Raw genomic sequence first — 19,340 nt, 5'->3', positions numbered from 1 at the left:
AAATGGGATTATAAAGAAAGCCACACAGAAGGGAGAAGAACACAAGAGGAAAGTGATAAAGTTTCTGGCAGACAGAGATATAGAGGGGGGCTTGGTTGTGAGATGATCCACATAAATGTGGAAATGCCAAGGGAGGTGAGGTGAGGTGAGGTGAGGTGAGGTAGGGAAGGGAAGGGAAAGAAAATGGAAAGCAGAAGAGAAAGGGAAAGGAAAGGATGAAGGAAGAAGAGGAGAACTTTCCATGGTTAATATAAACCATATCCACAAAGAAATGTATTTATTACTATTTTTTTATTGCTAGTGGGGTGGGACTAAGTCCCTTGTACTGTGGCCACTTCTGGCCTATTGTACCAGCCCCAGATGATAGGTGAGGGTGATTGTGGAGCGATTGGTGGAATGAAGATTGGCAGGGGAAAAAAACTGCCCCCAGTGCCATTTTGTCCACCACAAATCCCACCTGACCAGACCCAGGATTGAACCTGGGCCACCGTGGTGGGAAGCCAGGGACTAACTGCTTGAGCTATGGCGTGGCGCCTATTTATTAGTAAGTGGCTGGAGCGACAAGACAATAAAGAATGCTACAGGCCAGTCAACAGTGGGAGACACACAAAGAGTCACAATGTTTCAGCCTGCCCTGACTGTGTGGCTCCTGTTCCAGTACATAAGCAATGGACACAGAAACACTGTATTCAAGAGCGCAAAAACCATACCAAGGGAAATACAAACATGTACACCACAACAAACTGTCTCAAACATCTATGCAACACAACACCAAATACCTACCGCAAAATTTGGGTTTGACTATTTGAGAGCATGGAACAGAAAGGAAAAGATATTACTCTGTTGCTCCTTTTGTTTTCTTGCGTGCTGCTATGAGCAACACTTATACAGGCAGAAATTAAACAACAAAGTGTTTCTTAGATTTCTGCTTAGAAAACGCCATCAGGCTAACACGTTTTTACCTCCCAGCAAATTACCACAAAAATCTCATGATGGATATGTGGAGTACACAGTACACTCACTGTTGCTGATATTTACAGTACCACAAGAAGGTGATGATGACAGCAGTGCTGGTGGTACCACACCAGTGATAATCAATTTCATAGACAAAATCTCAAAACACTGCACCATTGCCATGTTTGTAATTACTGACACACATATGTACATATATTTTATCTCACAGAATTTGCAGCTATGACCTATCATGCCAAAATTCACAAACTTAGCAAGAACTGTTCATCAGTCATTGCCAAAATAAAACTACAGTTTCAATTAAGCTGCCATTCTGTTGTATTACGATTCTCTAAAATAATTATCTTAACAAAGGTTGCAAGTTTTTCAAAGGTACACAATTTCAGGGCCCTGCATTGTTAACCCACGCCAATGTCACTCGCACCTCATAATTTTTTGTGGTTATCATCAATCAGCTGCAGGCAGTACAAGGGAACCTCTCTCCAGTGGCAAGACATTCATACCAAGTTCTGTGAATATCCATGACCTGGCTCGAAAACTGGAAGGTACCTCATACGGCTACTGACTGTCCTTCACAATGCAGAGCAGGTTACAAGTGAACCCTCCTTCCATACTTGGAAGGGTTTACACCTCAAAAGTATGTTCTGAGATGGACAGTGGTGGTGATGATGATCATGACACTAAGATCATCAGGGCTGTACGCTGTCCCAAATTACAAATGCAAAATCCTGCATTCCTATTTATATTAAGCAGGCCAGTGATGATTCTGCACTGAAATTCTATAATAAATTTTCAAAACATGAACAATTTTTGTCAGCGGGTGGAGGGTGTTGAGAGGCCTGTCCAAACTTGTCATGTTAGTTACCTGGAAAAACTGTAACGCGTGTTTTCACGGGTGAAGGCTCACACTGTGACCACTAAAGTTTGTAATAAAAGTACAGCAGTTCACTGAAACTTATACTTAGAATACACAGAGAAGACGGCAGATTGGAATGTTATGGGAATTATTAACCAACTTCATCACTAATTTGGAAGACCCTGGAAAGATGGCTACATGCATACTACAACACTGAACATTACAGAATATGCTGCTCCGATCTACTTAAAATGTTTTTGACGAATCTTACTTATATACAAAGAACTGAACTTCTGACGCATGAAACAGTAGTCTTCACAGTTAACAAAATGTCGCTGAACTAAAAACTGACAATCCATGCATATGTTTCTGAAACTGCGGACTGAAATGAGTGTATATACTTTTCCTACATTGCTGTTTGTACAAGTTCCCAATATGAAAACCAACATTTACAGTACATAAAAACAAAAAATATCTTTAAGTATAAAATAACCGAAGTGCGTCTGACAGAACACTGCCCTTCCCTTAAAATTTACGCATATTCCAAAATCCTTTTAGGTACTGTTTGTACAGGCAAGTGCATGCTTTACACACTGCTGCTGTGACTACGGCCTTTGTACAAGAGTAAGTTCCAATGACAGAAAGGCAGACAGAGAGTGGTACTTACAATGATGAGTGCCGGGCTGGGTGCCTGTAGAGGGCATGCAGTGGTCCCAACATATGCAACAGAAAAAAAAAAAAGGAAACAAGACGCATTATGAGATTCATGCAGCATTCAACACTACTGTAGCATACTGCAGCAGCACTTATCATCTGCTTGCCTATCCCATGGACTCAACCATCTCCATGCCACATTCCGCAGTCTCTATCGGGGGTCACCTACCTGCTCAATTACAGCAGCCCCACACCATTCCCTTATACTACTACAAGGACTTACAGAAACTGTGGGACTTGCGGCTCTCAGAGATGACAGTCACTGGGGATGTGATGCCATACAGTCTGGTAGATCTGTGTACTGTTTCAGAGGAACACAGTGTCTCCATCTTCAGGCCATAAGATGGAATTAGCGCGTTTCTCCAAAAACGTTGGTATCCACCTACCAGACTACATGGTATCACATCCCAGAAGACCACGAACAAGATGAATCTTCACCACTGTGAAAACCTCAAATCTCATACAGGTCTTTATATTACTCTCTGGAATATTTCAGGGTAGAAAATGTTCAAAGTTACGCGCTACATAAAGCTTTTTATTATCAATACGAGTAAGTGTGCATGCTTCTGAACTGGCTTTCCATCCACCTCCTTACATAAGCAGTTGGATAACGCCCGGTCTCACAGAAATATTAAATAGTGCGTAGAATGTATCACAAAAAAAAAAAAGCGTAACAATAAATAATATTCCAGAAACTCAACTGCAGAATGAGAGTGAGTCCACAGCAAAGACAAGTTCAATATTACCAACGCTACAACTACCATTCACAAGAGAAGTGCCAGGCCTATAACTACACAACATACATAGTCACATCACAAAAGTCTTAGAAACCTTCACAATAGCAAGTCCTAAGTTCATATCAATGCATGCTTGCAAGACATCTCGTGTATTTAACGCTGTGTCCAGGACCCGACCTGCTGCTCTGCTGAGACAGCTGTAGCATGTCTCTAGTATTCTCTTTTTAAGCTTGCGCTACAACTGCACTAGTACTGCACCTTCCCATCAAGACAGCAGCAGTCTTATGCTCTTGTGTGGTCTTCCTTTGCAATACAGCTGCAAGCCCATGAAGGGTGACATTTAAAGAAATCAAGTGTTCCTACCACTACTACTGTATAAATATATTGCTTTTGGAATCAAGTAAGGACTTTATAAAATAAAACCAACAAAGGTATCTAGATCGTAGTATGACACAAAATCTACATGGGGCAAGAATAATAAAAGCACATAAGAACAAGGGTTCTACAAAATGGTTGCTGCCTTGTAATGGTCTGCAGTGGATTAGCAACCAAAATGTCCTTTGCAGCAGGTTTCTGTGGGCTAATATTCTAGCATATGTACGAGTATCTACATTAATCTTCTTTCAGTATAGTTGAACAATGTCCATTATTTTCAAAACTGCAATTTCTGTATGCAGAAAAGGAGGATGTAGAAATGCCAGAAGAGAGGACAAAGAAAAAGATCCATACACACACAATATACAAAAAGAAAGTACGATTTACAACGGTGAGTAAGAACTTTTGTAAATAAAAAACATAATCACAATCTCATTCAAACTGCAATGTTTCCATGGATCCAATGTTACATGATATATCACATACATAAATATACTATAGAATACCTAATGATAGTACTGTATGCTGCCAGGGTACTCGGGGGTACGGGGGGCAGGATGGACCCAAAACATATATTTTTCTAAAATATCCTTTGGATGGCTGAAAGTCAATTATGGTGGCCTTGAAAATGATCTATGTTAGAACTAAACATGTGAGACTCACTTGTAAATTGGTTTATTGGCTATAAAATAAACCTCAAATGAGTTCTGTAATTCAAATAGAAGCAAAGTGACACCAATTACTGGAAAAATGTAATGGAATTTTCAATTCCTGCAAANAAAAAAAAAAAAAAAAAACTCGCAGTTTAGCCCCTTCATTCCTGTTCATCTAAAGCTCAGAAACTTCCATTAAAATCCAAAGTGGCCCAGCTGATTTCTCCGAAGTAGATGGCATACCCATCGACAAACTCATTTCCTGAATGCTACATATGAAGCCAGCAGACAAGGATATTCTACACACGGTGACATCAAAGAGACCTACTGAATATTAACTTTTCAATTTAAAGAAGAAATTAGCTCATTACCAAGTACCAATGACCCATGTGTGTGATAACCTTTCGCTTTATTGCACCGCAGCCTCATTATGCTGTCCGTCACAAATCATTCATCAGACAACGATACTGCATCTGAGCAGCTGTACTGAAGTCTGTTACTGACGAGCATTCATGTAATGTCACGTGCTTAGAAGTCTCGACAGTTTGGCAAAGAGTTCTGATACATTTAGTCCTTTTCCTGCTTGCTACGCAGCTCCACGTTGCCTTCTTACGAAATCAGCTGATGTACGTTAGAATACTTGAGGACACTTGAAAAGACGCACATAAGGATGGAGTTGGTTGAGGCACTGTGCCACAAGCCAGGAAGGTCGCGGGTTAGATTCCCAATGAGGTCAATGGATTTTTCAATTGACCTAATCTTTCCAGCCACATTATGGCCCTGAGGTTGACTCAGCCTCTAACAGAAATGAGTACCAGGAATCTTCCTGGGTGTAATGGGCAGCCAACGTGTGACGCTGACCTCACCACCATCTGCGTACTGTCTAAAAAATGCAGAAGCCTCGACATCTCACAACCCTATGGTATCTAACATGGATAGCTTTACCCTTCTGAACCCCTTGAAGCCTACACTTAACTGCATATTATTTAAAAACTCAACAAAATCTATCCATTGCAAAGACCAACCAGTAACGCTGTTTGAGAGGATCATATCAAACATGAAACACACTGTGTGGGCAAAATGTAGTGAGTTTCATTTATTTGTAGTTTATTTAGTAACACACTGTTGGTAACTCTGACTATAGTGTGCCAAATGGCTGAAAGAGTAATGAATTTGAAGAAAGTATCACAGTCTAAATATTAAGATGATATCTTAAGACTTTTGTCTGGAAGGGCTGAAGAAAACAATGACATCTGTCATGGTGGTCGATGTCCCAGCCAATACTTGAAACAGGGCACCTTCCATCAAGTTACAAGTGTTACAGCTTGCACGAGCTTGTTGGGTCCAGCAGGTGGCACTCCTTATTACAGCTGTTTCTTAGAGGGTTACACTGTAGCATGAGTATATGCATAGGGAACCATTACATCAAAAGGCAAGGCTGATTATGGTAAAATCCACATATGCCTTGGAGTGAGTCATAATGACTACTTCCACTTTTGATGAAAATTGAGTTATTGATGTCAGTCAACACATGCCATGTCTGTAACAAGTTAGTGCTGACCTGAATACCATGTCTGGACACTGCCTGGCACACTGATATCTCTCTTGCATAAGCAATCAATTTAATTTAATATTTATGGCCAATCAACCACTGATCATATTCCATTCAAGCTCAATTTAACATATAGAATTTTCCATGACACAAGGTGCAAATGCCATGGAACACTTAAACCAACCACCAGCTTTAATATTACAAATACCCGCATTTCTGCCCACACACTGTGTTCATGTTTGATGATTCTCGCATGAAATATTATTTTCCCTAAACAGCATTAACTTGTTGGTTTTTGTAACAGACACATTATGTTTTCTATGAAGCAGGAGCTACAACAGATACACTTCATGCTCGAAAGGGACAACACCTAAGTGCTGATAACCTAATAATGGCTGCAGTCACAGGATGAAGGGGAACCAGCTTGCCAGGAGAGAAAGGGCAGAGAACAACAAAAGCCACAAATATCCCTTATCAAGTCACATCTATTCAGGTTTGCCATCCTACAACTTACAAGTCAAAAGCAAATGACGGTTTAACTATGGTAACTTGCCACTGCGTGTGTGTGTAACTACATCTATGGAAAGAAGAACGTCGCAACTGATGGTTGGTGTTTGAGAACAGGGTGTTGAGGAGGGCACTTGAACCTAATACAGGGAAGAAGTGACAGGATGTTGGAGAAAACTGCATACTGAGGAGCTTCATAACTTGTACTCTTCACTGAGTAGTATTACTTTGATCAAATCAAGATTATATGAGATGAACGAGGAATATGTTAATACACAGGGGGTAAAAAAGAATTCTTTTGTGGGTCATTTTATGATTAGCTAGACCACAGCATCAAATGGCAGAATGATAGAGAAATAATGAACTGAAAGGTTTTGACCCAAGGTGGTCATGGACTCCACATACGCCTGAAGAGACTAAGGAAAATCACAACAAACCTCAGTCAGGGTAGCCGAGACTTGAACCGAGCACCTACCAAATAAAAGCCAAGAGTGCAACAGCTACATAAATCCAGTCAATAAAATAAGAGAAATGTACACGAAGTTTCAATTCTCAAACTTGAATGGAAGAAATCACCTGGAAGCCCTGATGTAGGGATAATACTAAAAATGGCTCTAAAAAGCTATGTGTAAAGGACGTGAACAGGATTCAATTAGCTTAGGAACTTAGCTACAAACTTTCTGGTTTCTCATGGGTAGGACATTTGAATGGCTGAGCTAATATCAGCTTTACAAGGACTGGTTCCTGGTATCGGTCAGTAGCTTGCTTCCTTTCATACTGCTGCTAAAGCATTTTATGTGCTGATAGCAATAAAGTGCATACATAAGACACTGGTTCTGCTTCCTGGAACTACGAAGATAAAATCGGAAAAACCTGCTGACTGCTGACCTCAATCTGCACTAAGAGCTTCATACACTCACATCAAGGATTCCAAAGGCCAGAGAAACATAAGAAGCAACCCTCTTTAACAACTTACAATTCAGACGTGAGTAATGAAGATGCGTCTTGCACAGAAAACTAGATCAGACCAGTGAATGAATAACGACATTCTGTGGCATCCAGTTTCGCCATATTTGGTCTCAAGTCTCGGAAGTGAAGTGGGACACACAGGCATACATGGCAATGGGTTTATATCTCTGTTGCTTGTCCACATATACATATACAGAAACTGGACAGAGCTAATGATGACAGGGCAATGGAGAAACGGCATACCTGCAATGCCACAGATTTCACACGCACACATCTTCAGACATGTAACCCTCTGAAGTATGAAGTTCACCTAAAGTACACTACAAAATTCAGTTCCTACCTCACAGTAAACACTGGGTTACCATTACAAACACCAACAGATTAACACTATTTAGGAATAATCAACGGCAACGGAAAGAATCATATAAAATAAATATACAATGTGGATAAAATGCAGAAAGTTTCTGAATGTTTAAATTGGGTGGAACATACAATTACCTACCCTGCCTTAATGAGTTAATTGTTTTGATTAAATCAGCAAAGAGTGCACCTAGGAGATGGCTATGCAGCTGCTGTAACAAAACCATTACCAGACACAAGGCGAATGTATGGTGACATGAAATTGTAACTTATTCAGTGGCAGAGAAAAAGATATGCCAGCAAAATTAAGAAAGAGTAGTACTATCTTCTGGTATGTGATACCGTGTGGCCTTGTAAAAAAAATCTGACCCATGTTTTGAAGGAACATACTGCCACCATATTCAGGGTCAAAGAATAATACATACAAAAACAAGAATAACTTGGCTTACCCTTCAACCATGAATACGCCCCTCTGAAAGGAACTTCTACCAGATTACACAGCGTCAGAATACAGTACCACCACGAAAACTCAAAATTCAACAGAGAATTGAGTCAGGTTATGAAGAGGTGGATTTCAAAGCACTTTATTTAATAACATTTGGGGGGGGGGGCAAAAGCAGAACTAGATGTGCGTCTTACTGCTTGTAGCTGACGATGATCTTCAACCCATGACACACTCACACACCTGTAACTTCGGCTCTAACTCTCCCAACAGTATATATAAATGAACTGTGGGTTCAAAGTAAGCTCACAGATGCCCCTCCCCCCACACCCAAATGTATTTCTCTGCAGTATTACCCCATCTGCACCTGCAACAGCTGCACACACTGTGCATGTTTCTGAACACAGATGTTCTATTGTCCAATTAAGAATAGTAACACACTGTTTCACAAACCTACTTATCATGATGCAACTTAACACAGAATAATGAACCAAAAGAACTAAGTTATCTAGTTCATGTATTTTGTAAAAATGTAATACCTTCCATCAGTTCCCTGTTGCCTACTGTGAACTGAATACAGAATGCACACATATATTATAAAATTCACTCCGAATTGTGGTAGCCATGGCTGTTAACGCAATGTGCAAGTACCACAGTAGAGATTTTGGGTGCAATTCAAATCCTCATTCCCAGTCTTTTCTTAAATACATGAGTAGACTTCAATTTCATAATCTGAATATTATCTGTTCTTCAAAGTTTTGCTACTGCATACTGTCATACTGACAAGGAAAGCAACCACATACATGTATCCAAAGTCAAAAATGGGCACTTCTGCTTGGATGCTTAACACAAATTTAGCAAATTAACACAAGATTACAGCTTTACTGCAACACACATGAGAATTCAGGAAAACCCATATTACCATTAACTTCTATGTAATCTTCCCCTTAAGTCACAGTAAAACTTAATTTTTTTTTTCAGTTTTAACCATCTAAAGCACATTGGTAAGTATATGCACCACATGTTTTAACATAAAAAAATGCACTTTGCCACAGTGCATTTGTTTCTAAAGATTCTCACAACAAGCAACTATTTCTCTAAAGAGAACTGCCTCTGGAGACAGAGGGTGACTTCTGCAAGGGAGGAAATGAATTCAGATGAACTTCAGGATGTAAAAGGGTTGAACTTGAATCAATAACAAGGACATGCCAAATGCCAACTAACTGGAACAAGAAGGAGATATATGAGGGGACTGTTTTCATGGCATATACACTTTTTGCTGGACCCAACTTCTGACATTGTACACAACTGTAATTCAAAAACTCTGAAGTATTATGTTGCCTTATGTACTTATTCATGGAGCTGAGCTCTTCTGGAAGAGCTGCCAATTCTGCAGCTACTCAAGAATTTCCCAGCATTTTATGGAACCCGAAGGTTCATTACTCTGTTCACAAGAGACCTCCACTGGTCCCTATCCTGAGCCAGATCAATCCAATCAATACTATCCCATCCTATCTCTCTAAGATCCATTTTAATATTGGCCACCCACTTACGCCTTGGTCCTCCCTGTGGTCTTTCCTTCTGGCTTCCCCACCAATATCCTATACACATTCGTCTCCCCCATTCATGCTACATGCCCTGCCCACCTCATCCTCCTTCACTTGATCATTCTTATTATACTTGGAGAAGAGTACACGTTATGAAGCTCCTCATTATGCAGTTTTCTCCAACCTCCTGTCACTTCATCTCTTTCAGTCCAAATATTCTCCTCAACATCCTGTTCTCAAACACCTTCAGTCTGTGTTCCTCTCTTAATGTCAGAGACCAAGTTTCACACCCATACAGAACCACAGGCAAAATTATAGTTTTGTATATCCTAATTTTTATGTTTTTGGAAAGCACACAAGAAGACAAAAGGTTCTGGACTGAATTACCCGAGTTCAATCTCCTCTTAATTTCCTCCTGAATCAGGTTTCGATCTGTTATCGTTGTTCCCGAATATCTGAATTGTGCCACATTTTCAACTATGCTGCCTTCCCATTCAAATTTTTTAATACCTCTGATTCAAATTTATTGAGAGCTTCTTATAAAAGGTAAAGCTGTCTCTCTGCTTAACTATGAGGGGCGGTAAAGAGTACCCGGAATGGTGGTATAGCACTCTAATGGTAGGACACACGCCACCGTTTACCTAATCACCTTCAAAGTACAAGCCTTGCGCGCACACACACTTGCTCCATCGATCCTACACCACTGTTGGAAGCAGCGGTGGAAGGCTTCTTTTGGAATCTTCCGGAGCTCAGCCATCGCATTCGATTTGATGTCCTCCATGGTTGCGAAACATGACCCCCTGAGGCCCATTTTCAGAGTAGGGAGCAGCCAAAAGTCACTTGGAGAGAGATCCAGAGAGTACGGTGATTGAGAGATGACAAGAATGTTTTTCTTGGTGCACAAGCAATGTGTGGCTCAGTGCATTATCATCATGCAGAAACCACTGTCTGTGCCACTCGTCACACCGCTTCCTCCAAACTGCATCGCGCAACCTCTGCAAAACTTGCATGTAGAAATGGCCAGTAACAGTCTGTCCAGGTGGTACGAACTCATGGTGCACCAAACCGTCGATGTCAAAGAATGCAATGAGCATCACTTTGCGTTTGGATCCGATGAGGCGATTTTTTTGGCCAGGGAGAAGACGCTGTGTGCCACTCCGACTGCATCTTCGTCTCTGGGTCGTAGGCGAACACCAATGACAATCTTTTTGAGAAACGTCGGGTCCTGCATACTTTTGTCAAACAGATCGCCAGTGTCCATCATGCAACATTCCATCTGATCTGTGGTCAGCTGCCTCAGAACAAACTTCGCACTGACGTGTCTCATCTTCAAATCATGGGACAAAATGGCATGAATAGATCCATGAGAGATACCAACTTCTTGCTCCAACTCTGCAATGGTCAATCGTCGATCACATCGAATCAGTTGTGACACTTTTCCAATCATTTCTTTGGTTCTGGATGTCAAAGGTCTCCTGCTGCGCTGGTCATCCTCTAACGTCTCCTGCCCATTCTTAAACCGAGAAAACCAGTCGTAAACTGTGTATTTCTTTGGTGCAGTATCACTGTAAACTTGCTGCAGGGCTCATTGCGTCTCTGAAGCAGATTTTCCCAATTTGCACATGAACTTGATGTTCGCACGCTGTTTGAACAGCGACATTGCGCCAAATGACCAACACTCACGTCTAATTCAAACGGAACAGTAACGACACTGCACATTAAAACCTGTCCAGACCTGTTGTGCCTGTGAGCAGACATGCTGAGCTCCCCACCACAACAGTGTGTGCGCTATCTTATCGTTCATTCTCCGTCTGCATGGGAATTCCGGGAACTTTTTGACTGCCCTACATATTACTTAATTAAGCACTATGGCATGAAGGAATATGGGAGGGGTGGATGTATAGATCCATGTATTCTTGACACCAGCACTAGCTGGAAGTTAGCGATCAGCTTCACATCCTGGCTGCTTTACTCCTGGTGGGCCCCAGGACAAGAAGAGCTGCTTATAACAAATTTATATACACAAACCAGTAAACATTAGAACATAAGTAATGTTATGTTCATGTTCCCTTTACAACTCTGCAGCTTGCTCAATGCACTCACGCCTCATATGTTGTCATTTCATTTGCGGCCTCAAGAACATGCCCACTGTGGCTGTCATGAGCCTCACACGATATCATACGCTTCCTGACAATGAACTTCGCCAAGCCAAATGACTCAAATGTTCACCCATCTGACTCACACAACTGGGAGAAAACTGGTTCAAATCTTGGCCCAGAAACCACCTGCTCTGCCCGACGTTTATTGCTTTCCTCACTCTCTAGGGACATGTGACAGGCACTACCCCAAGTTGAGGCACAATCCTCTTCCTCACTCCCTAGGGACAAGTGACAGGCACTACCCCAAGTTGAGGCACAATACTCTTCCTCACTCCCTAGGGACAAGTGACAGGTACTACCTCAAGCTGAGGCACAATGCTCTTCTTCACTCCCTAGGGACAAGTGACACAATACTGCCTCGAGATGAGCCACGATGCTCCCATTTGCATTCCTCCTCATACTGCAGTATTCACTAACCTTTCTGTCATACGAAACCGTCTGCTTCTGTTCAACATGTCCCTTGTCAACAGTACGTGTAGTGGACTTCAGACAGTCAGCTAAACAAGAATTGTAGGTGGTGTACAGAATAATAGGTCCTCACTTATAGTGCATCCCCCACCCCACTACTGCTTGCCCAGGTCTCAAAAACAGCCTGCACATAAAACATACAGGTTAAATTTCTGTTTCAATGGGCAGCACTGTAATGACCAGGTTAATGAAACAAATTAACATACAGCCTGTATCCCAGCACTTTGTGATTATTCCAGTTTAGTTTCAAGTATGATGTACACACACAGCTGTTAACAGTATCAAAACGAACATTTCTACATGTCAGAAGACAGCTCACTCCCGACTATGATGATGATGGGTTAAGTAAGTGCATAAATATAATTGTTACAAAGGACTTACCGTATGCGGTGAGAGTGAGCTTTTGGGTTTCGAAGCCGCTACATAGGCAAGGTACTGAATGACCTTCTTGGTGTTCTCAGTCTTCCCAGCTCCCGACTCCCCTGTGCACAGGATGGACTGGTCCTCTCTATCTAATAACAAGAATTCAGAATTCAAGTGATCAACATCACACTTGAATTACAGAAGGAGTGTTGGAATTACATCACAAATTCAAAACGTCTTCCTTCGCGCAAACATTAAACCTTTAAAGCATGACTCTCCCTATATAATGGGGGGGGACAAACAAAGGGGAGAAAAAAAATGCTATTTGCCCTCAAAATATGTATTTGTGTATTTCTTTGAGTGACTGAAGCCCTGATCAGCAAGCATTCCAGTACCAAGACTGGTAACACACCGTACACTGGTGTAGATTAAATGTCTCCACTGTTATTATAATTGGGGATAAAATTCTGTTGATGAACTCTGTTTGATTTTCCATACACTTTTTCTGGAACTCTAAATACTATACAGTGGCGCCCCCCGCTGTCGCTGATACTTTTTACATGTGCATGAACAGTATTTCATGCCCACATTCACCACAAGAACCACAGCACTTCCTCACGAATCCAGGGGAAATCCAAGAAACACAGAACACAGTGACACAATGCTGGAACTATGCAAGGAAGGCCTAAGGGAAGGAACTAACAGGAAGCTGCAGAAAGTTGCTTATTGAGAAGCTTCACAATTTGTACAGGAAATGTTCGTTTTATGCGAGTCTGATAAATGCAACCAGACTAATTTAAATTAATTAATAGCCCTCAATTTAATGCAAACTGCTTTCTGACCAAGCAAAGTGGGTAGAAGAGGAACGAGATTATTGTGGGGGTTTTTGGAGAATGCCAGGGAAGAAGGGAAAAAATTACCTTCAATTTATGAGATTTCACCACCCTCAACTTTTTTTTTAACACAAATTTCCCTTCAAAATTATGTTCAATTTATGAGATTTCACCACCCTCAACTTTTTTTGAACACAAATTTCCCCTCAAAATTATGTTCAATTTATGAAATTTAACCACCCTCAACTTTTTTTTTGAACACAAATTTCCCTTCAATCAAAGAATATCTGCACTGTCCACATCCCAGTTTTCAAAAGTGCAACATTTCAGAAACTGGCTGTCTCCTTCAGATAACTGGGCTGGACACATTTACAGAGTTAGTCTCAGACCCAGGAATCTGAACCTGTTTCACAAACTGTGGCCTGAAGAAAACTGGGACAACGGACAACACTCAAAATATTTGAAAGTGATCGCTTAACAACAGCACGAGCACTGAGTGATGCATGTAACAGGCAGAGGCGAGGCAGCTGGACAACATTTCAGGCAAGGAGTGGCCTGCGTTTCCAAGGTCTGGCACATCATACAGCACATAGCAATTCCAAGGCTGAAGAGCCAAGATCACGGCCAACACAGGGCACAGCCCAGCAAAGCAGCAGTGGTCTGAATGCATGGGGTGACAAAGTTATACCCATCTAAGCAGGGTCCCTCACCATGTCCACCACAAAAAGCTGGTTGGCCGGTTGTCAGCTTATGCAGTGACTGTATTCTAGTTAAGCTGTCAGGAGCTCAGGTCATGTGGTATCAAATGATAATGTTAATAATTGGACAGCATATGGAAGGAACCAGTCATGAGGTCATTACAAGTACTATCCCAGCACCTGGCTGAAGGGGCTGAAGAAAACAACGGAATCCCTGTTATGACAGCTTGTCTCTAAGCTAACATTTGAAACTGAGACTTCCTGGATAAGCAGGCGTGCCAACTTAACCTGTGACACCTACCCAAGTGTTATTCTGTCCACCACATGGCACTTGTGATGGGACTCTTATCAAGCTGAGGTTCCTGAATGAAAGGGCAAAATTATGTACGGTGAAGACGGAAAGTTCGGAGGAGCAAGCTGTCATGGCCAACTTCAAGCTCTTACTCTGAGCAGAAGAAGAAATCAGAGGGTATTCAGTGATGCTGTAACAACTGCAGTACTTACTGAGCAGTGAGTGAAACGAGGATAATCTCATTTGGTGATCTCTAGGGGTAATGGAAGATCACTGGCTACAGATACTGAGGTCCCGGGTTCGACTCCCGGCGCTACCAGATTTTCTGAGAAGCAGTGGGTCTGGAACAATCCACTCAGCCTCGTGAGGATAACTGCGGAGCTATTCCAAGGAAATGGTGGCTCTGGTCTAGAAAACCGAAATTAACGGCCGTGGGGATCCGTTGCGCTGACCATGCGACACCCTCTATCTGCTGAGGTTGGCACTAATTTTGCCGACAAGCGGCGGTCGCTCGGTCGGTATAGTTCTCTTGCGGACTACAGGCCACGGAGTTTCTTTTGTTTTGGTAGGGAAATAGGGAAGTGGTTTGGACTGGGGAAAAGAATAAAAATTCATCTCAGTTGGACTCCCAAGTGACAGTTCAACCAGAGTACAAGTCAGAAGAAGTGTTGCTACCAGAGCCAACTTTCTTTGTATAACTCGGCCACGGGACTGCCGTGACTCAGAACACCATACAAATAGCAGGTGTCACAGAACCTTGCAACAGCGTCCCATATAAAAACTAACGCAGCAGCCTCTTCACCTCACTGGAACATCTTACAGCATCAGCCAGTCGGAGCTTGTGTTACACATAAAGAGATCTACCTACCAGATTTGGAAGCAGCAGAAAATCTATTTCAGTTTCAGGCTTCCGCATATTCTCTCTGCCTATCTCGCCCATATGCTAGGCTTCCAAACGTGGGCATGTATGCCTTTGTAAGGCCAGGTCAGCTTCCTGTTATGGAGCTCCATATGCCTTAAGTCAGGCAGGCTGTCCTGAATGTGTACCAAGCCTGGACCATTCATGACCTCAGGACGCTATTTGCATGATGAGGTCCATCTACCTGACTCAGTTAACTATGAGAAGATCAGCCCACATGAACTGCTTCATGAACCAGCAGGACACCTGTGCTCTGCAGTTGTCGTTTTCTTCTCCCTTCTTTTCCACAAGAGAAAGCACAAACCGTACCGATTCTCACAGTCTCTTCGCTTGCGGATTTCTTATTTTTCCTTCTACCCTGAAGATGGAGGCGATACGTTCCACATCTACACAGTGCTACATCCCAGAAGACTGCTTTCTTCATGGTCACCGCCATGAAAACATCAAATCTTACAGTTTTTCATGGTTTTCCTAATTACTCCCTCCAGGAACGTGCCAGGACAGCCCCTCAGCTGGGGCCATGAATACTTCCCCCCACCACCAACACTACACGTGAGCAGAACTTTCGTGATGGGTGAACTGAGATCTGCTGACCCCTGTATATGCACGCACGCACGCACACATTACTTTACAATGCAGGTAAGCAAACCAACCAACTCCATTCAGTAGAGCCATTCTTGAAAAACTTGTGGTTGCACAGCTATTCAAGAAATTCCCTGCCTTCTGCGGAACCCAAAGTTTCATCACTGTAGATCTTCTGGGATATGGCACAACGCAATCCAGTGAATGTAAACAAATGTTCATGGAGGAACGAACATACCGCCTCCATCTTCAAGGTCAAAGAGTAAGTCAAGCAAGCGGCAAGCAGAGCAAATGGCTTCTTCCTGCTTGGCTTACTCTTCCTAATGAAGTGGATATATGCAGACTCCTTCCATGCCAAGTTCAAACCCCCATTCCCAGTCCCCACTGCGTATCCTGTGTCACAATCACCAAGAGAATGCACAACATTTTGTAATATCCCAGCTGTTTGTTAGCTCCCACCCTTCCTAAGCTGGAGGACCACTCCTTGTTGGCCTCAATACACTGCTGCTAACCTGAGGACACACCACGCAGTGGTGACAAAGGGTACAGCAAGATGTTTTTACATGCATAACATGGGCTTCCTGAAATGTTCAGCCCCCGAATTTCAACCTGAAATAAGTGCACAGGCTCTGAAGTACAGTCACGCTGATCCTAATTCAGCAGCGGGCAACAGGGTACTACAGGGAAACGTTAGCAATCGAGAAAAAATTATACCAGAGAAATATAAGTGGACAATCTAACACCAAAGAAAACCACTGCTTCCTGGACAACAAAAGCTGTCCCTCTGCTTAATTAGTGAAGCACTACGCCATGACCACATATGGTGGAGTGGAGGTACAGCTCCACCTCTCTTGACCTTGTCACTAAATGGGAGCGATCAGCTTCACGTCCCTGCCACTTTACCCCAGGTACCCACTGGATAGGAGGCTGGGTGGGCCCCAGAGTCGGTCTGGACACTGTGGACATGCTGATGGCAAAGCGAACTCACCTTGCAACATGGAACGGTAGGCGGTGTCGGTGATGGCGAACACATGTGGCGGCACTTCGTGTCGCTTGATGCCTTTGTATCTCTCCATGATCTTCTCCGTGTAGATAGGCAGCCGTTTGTACGGGTTCACCACGACACAGAAGAGCCCAGAGTACGTCTGCAGAGAGAAGGCATGCGCACAAATTAGTTACCATAAGCGAACGAATCGGCAAGATCAACCTATAAGAGAACTGTACACTGTCCAAGCCCAAGTCGCTTAATGACGGCTTTACAGTGCCACGCGGTAGGATGACTCATGAATAAAGAACTGGGAAGGACTGTGGCAGCAAGCAGTCATAACCTAATTTCAAACATCCCAGCATTTGCTTGGAGTGACTGAAGACGATCATAAAGGGCCTCAATCAGGACACCACGTTTACAAGCACAGGTCTGAAGCCAAAAACAAACTCCGTGGCCTGTAGTCCGCAAGCGAACTACACCGACCGAGCGACCGCCGCTTGTCGGCGAAGTTACTGCCATCTTTAGCGGATAGTGTCACGTGGTCGGCGCAACGGTTCCCAACGGCCGTTAATATCGGTTTTGTAGACCGGAGCCGCTATTTCCTTCAAATAGCCCCTCAATTACTCCCACGAGACTGAGTTGGCCACGTTCCAGACTTCTCAAAAAAATCTGGTAGCGCCGGGAATCGAACCTAGGACCTCTGACGACTAGACTACACAGACGGTCATGACTGCCAAAATATGAAGGACTGCTACCTCACCTGACACGAAGCTGCAGAAAGTGATCTTGCAGACAAAGCATTCGGCACAATAAAACAACAGACTTGCATGTGATGTAATATTTTTATGGTGTTTAAATAGCAGAAAGGGAACGTAGTTATACTGCGGGAAGAAACTGCCAAGATTTTGAAAATGAGACGCCTTAGAAGGATCATAATGGGGAAGTATAATATTAAAGTGGACGTTTGAGAAACAGGTAATGACCGAACAGAACTGGATTGGTGGTGTCCACTATTCATATTCCTACTGCCAGAGAGTGTAACTTGAACTTTTTCATCTTCCATTTTAGATGCAAAATGCGTCAAATGCATTACGCATGCTTTACGAAGTTCTTACATCTGGTGACAATGCCGTGGCCGCCATTCCGCATGTTTCAGAAAGCGAACATCTGACAGACAAGTTCTCACGAAAAATGGCCAATTACAAAGTTGGAGGGGGGGGCCATTGCTCTGTTTCTGACAGCCCACAGAAGTTGCGTGAAGAGAGCAGTGCGTGCCATCAAGAGAAGAAATGAGAGGAGTGAACATAACAGAAAAACACAGCTCTCCCGTATTAACATGGTCCAGTGGGTGCACCATCTACACGACCACCAATCCCTTAATCCAATTGCTACATTGTGCTGCTTTTTAGGAGAGGACCTCTACATGGTCACAGGGATCTGACCCAAACACCAAAAAGAGAAACAAAGTTCTCTGTAACATTACAATCATCTGTAACGTGACACCATGCAGTCTGGTATCAGACGCCAACGTTTTACTCGAACCCGGTGCCTCAATCTGCAGAGCAGAATATCACCACGGAAACGCGAAGCTGGGTCACTATGTCGCTGTGTTTCGGTCTCCCCGTTTACACCCTGTGGAAGTAGTTTCGGGGTCGTCGCTCAATGAACATGCTGACGCCACTTAACAAGGAATCCATTCTGAGCTCTACAAGAATCCAGTATCTTCTAGGGTGAAGAAGGCTGTGTACCCCGCTTGCAGTCTGTTTCTGACGTTCTGTACAACTGATGTTCCCTCTGAGAGTGCTCTTTAAACGTTCCTACATTCGTAAAACCGTTCTTTTGGATGCACAGGTGTCCGGGTGAAAGTTATCCAAAATAAAATAATTACATCTCAGAAAGCATTCATTATACAAATTTATGAGTTATGCCATTACAAATGGAAACTATCAACGTTTTTTTTTTCTGAGTATTTCAATGTGGGCTCCCTTGGTGGCACGACAAATATCCAGACGATCCAACATGTTTGGTGTTACCATAGCCACAGCGTCCCTTATGCGGGCTTTCAGGTGTTGAAGCTCGTTGATCATAACCTGGCAGACAATGTTCTTCACATAACCCCACAAGAAAAATCCAATGGGGTTAAATCTGGCGACCTAGGAGGCCAAGCGATTGGTCCACCTCTGCTGATCCATTTCTCTGTTCAGGTGATTCCTAAGATGGTAGCAAAAACGTGGCGGCGCTTGCGCGTAAGCAGGGCATGGGCACCTTTCATCCGGACACCGATATATTCCAGCAAGAGCAGAGGGGTCGGCTCGACGGGCTGACAACTGGACTTATCATCCTCGAGCCTCTCG

The 19,340-nt window shown here is 43.0% G+C and overlaps 1 protein-coding gene across 3 annotated transcripts in view; it reads right to left on the bottom strand.

Moving 5' to 3' along the window:
- The window catches only part of LOC111864857 (myosin heavy chain, non-muscle), a 102,863-nt gene that overhangs the window by 38,992 nt on the left and 44,531 nt on the right, over positions 1–19,340 (bottom strand). For 2 of the 3 annotated variants that reach the window (XM_023852416.2, XM_023852412.2), the window contains exons 2-4: positions 16,987–17,143; positions 12,693–12,823; positions 2,496–2,519 (exon numbers count right to left, since the gene is read on the bottom strand). In XM_023852416.2, coding sequence (XP_023708184.1) covers positions 2,496–2,519; positions 12,693–12,823; positions 16,987–17,143 — 312 coding nt within the window. The remainder of the gene's footprint in view (positions 1–2,495; positions 2,520–12,692; positions 12,824–16,986; positions 17,144–19,340) is intronic. The other variant, XM_023852415.2, reaches the window with a different exon arrangement.

Source organism: Cryptotermes secundus, unplaced genomic scaffold (assembly GCF_002891405.2).
Source record: "Cryptotermes secundus unplaced genomic scaffold, Csec_1.0 scaffold1951, whole genome shotgun sequence".
Lineage (NCBI taxonomy): Eukaryota > Metazoa > Arthropoda > Insecta > Blattodea > Kalotermitidae > Cryptotermes > Cryptotermes secundus.
This window is presented reverse-complemented; position numbering and strand designations above follow the sequence as displayed.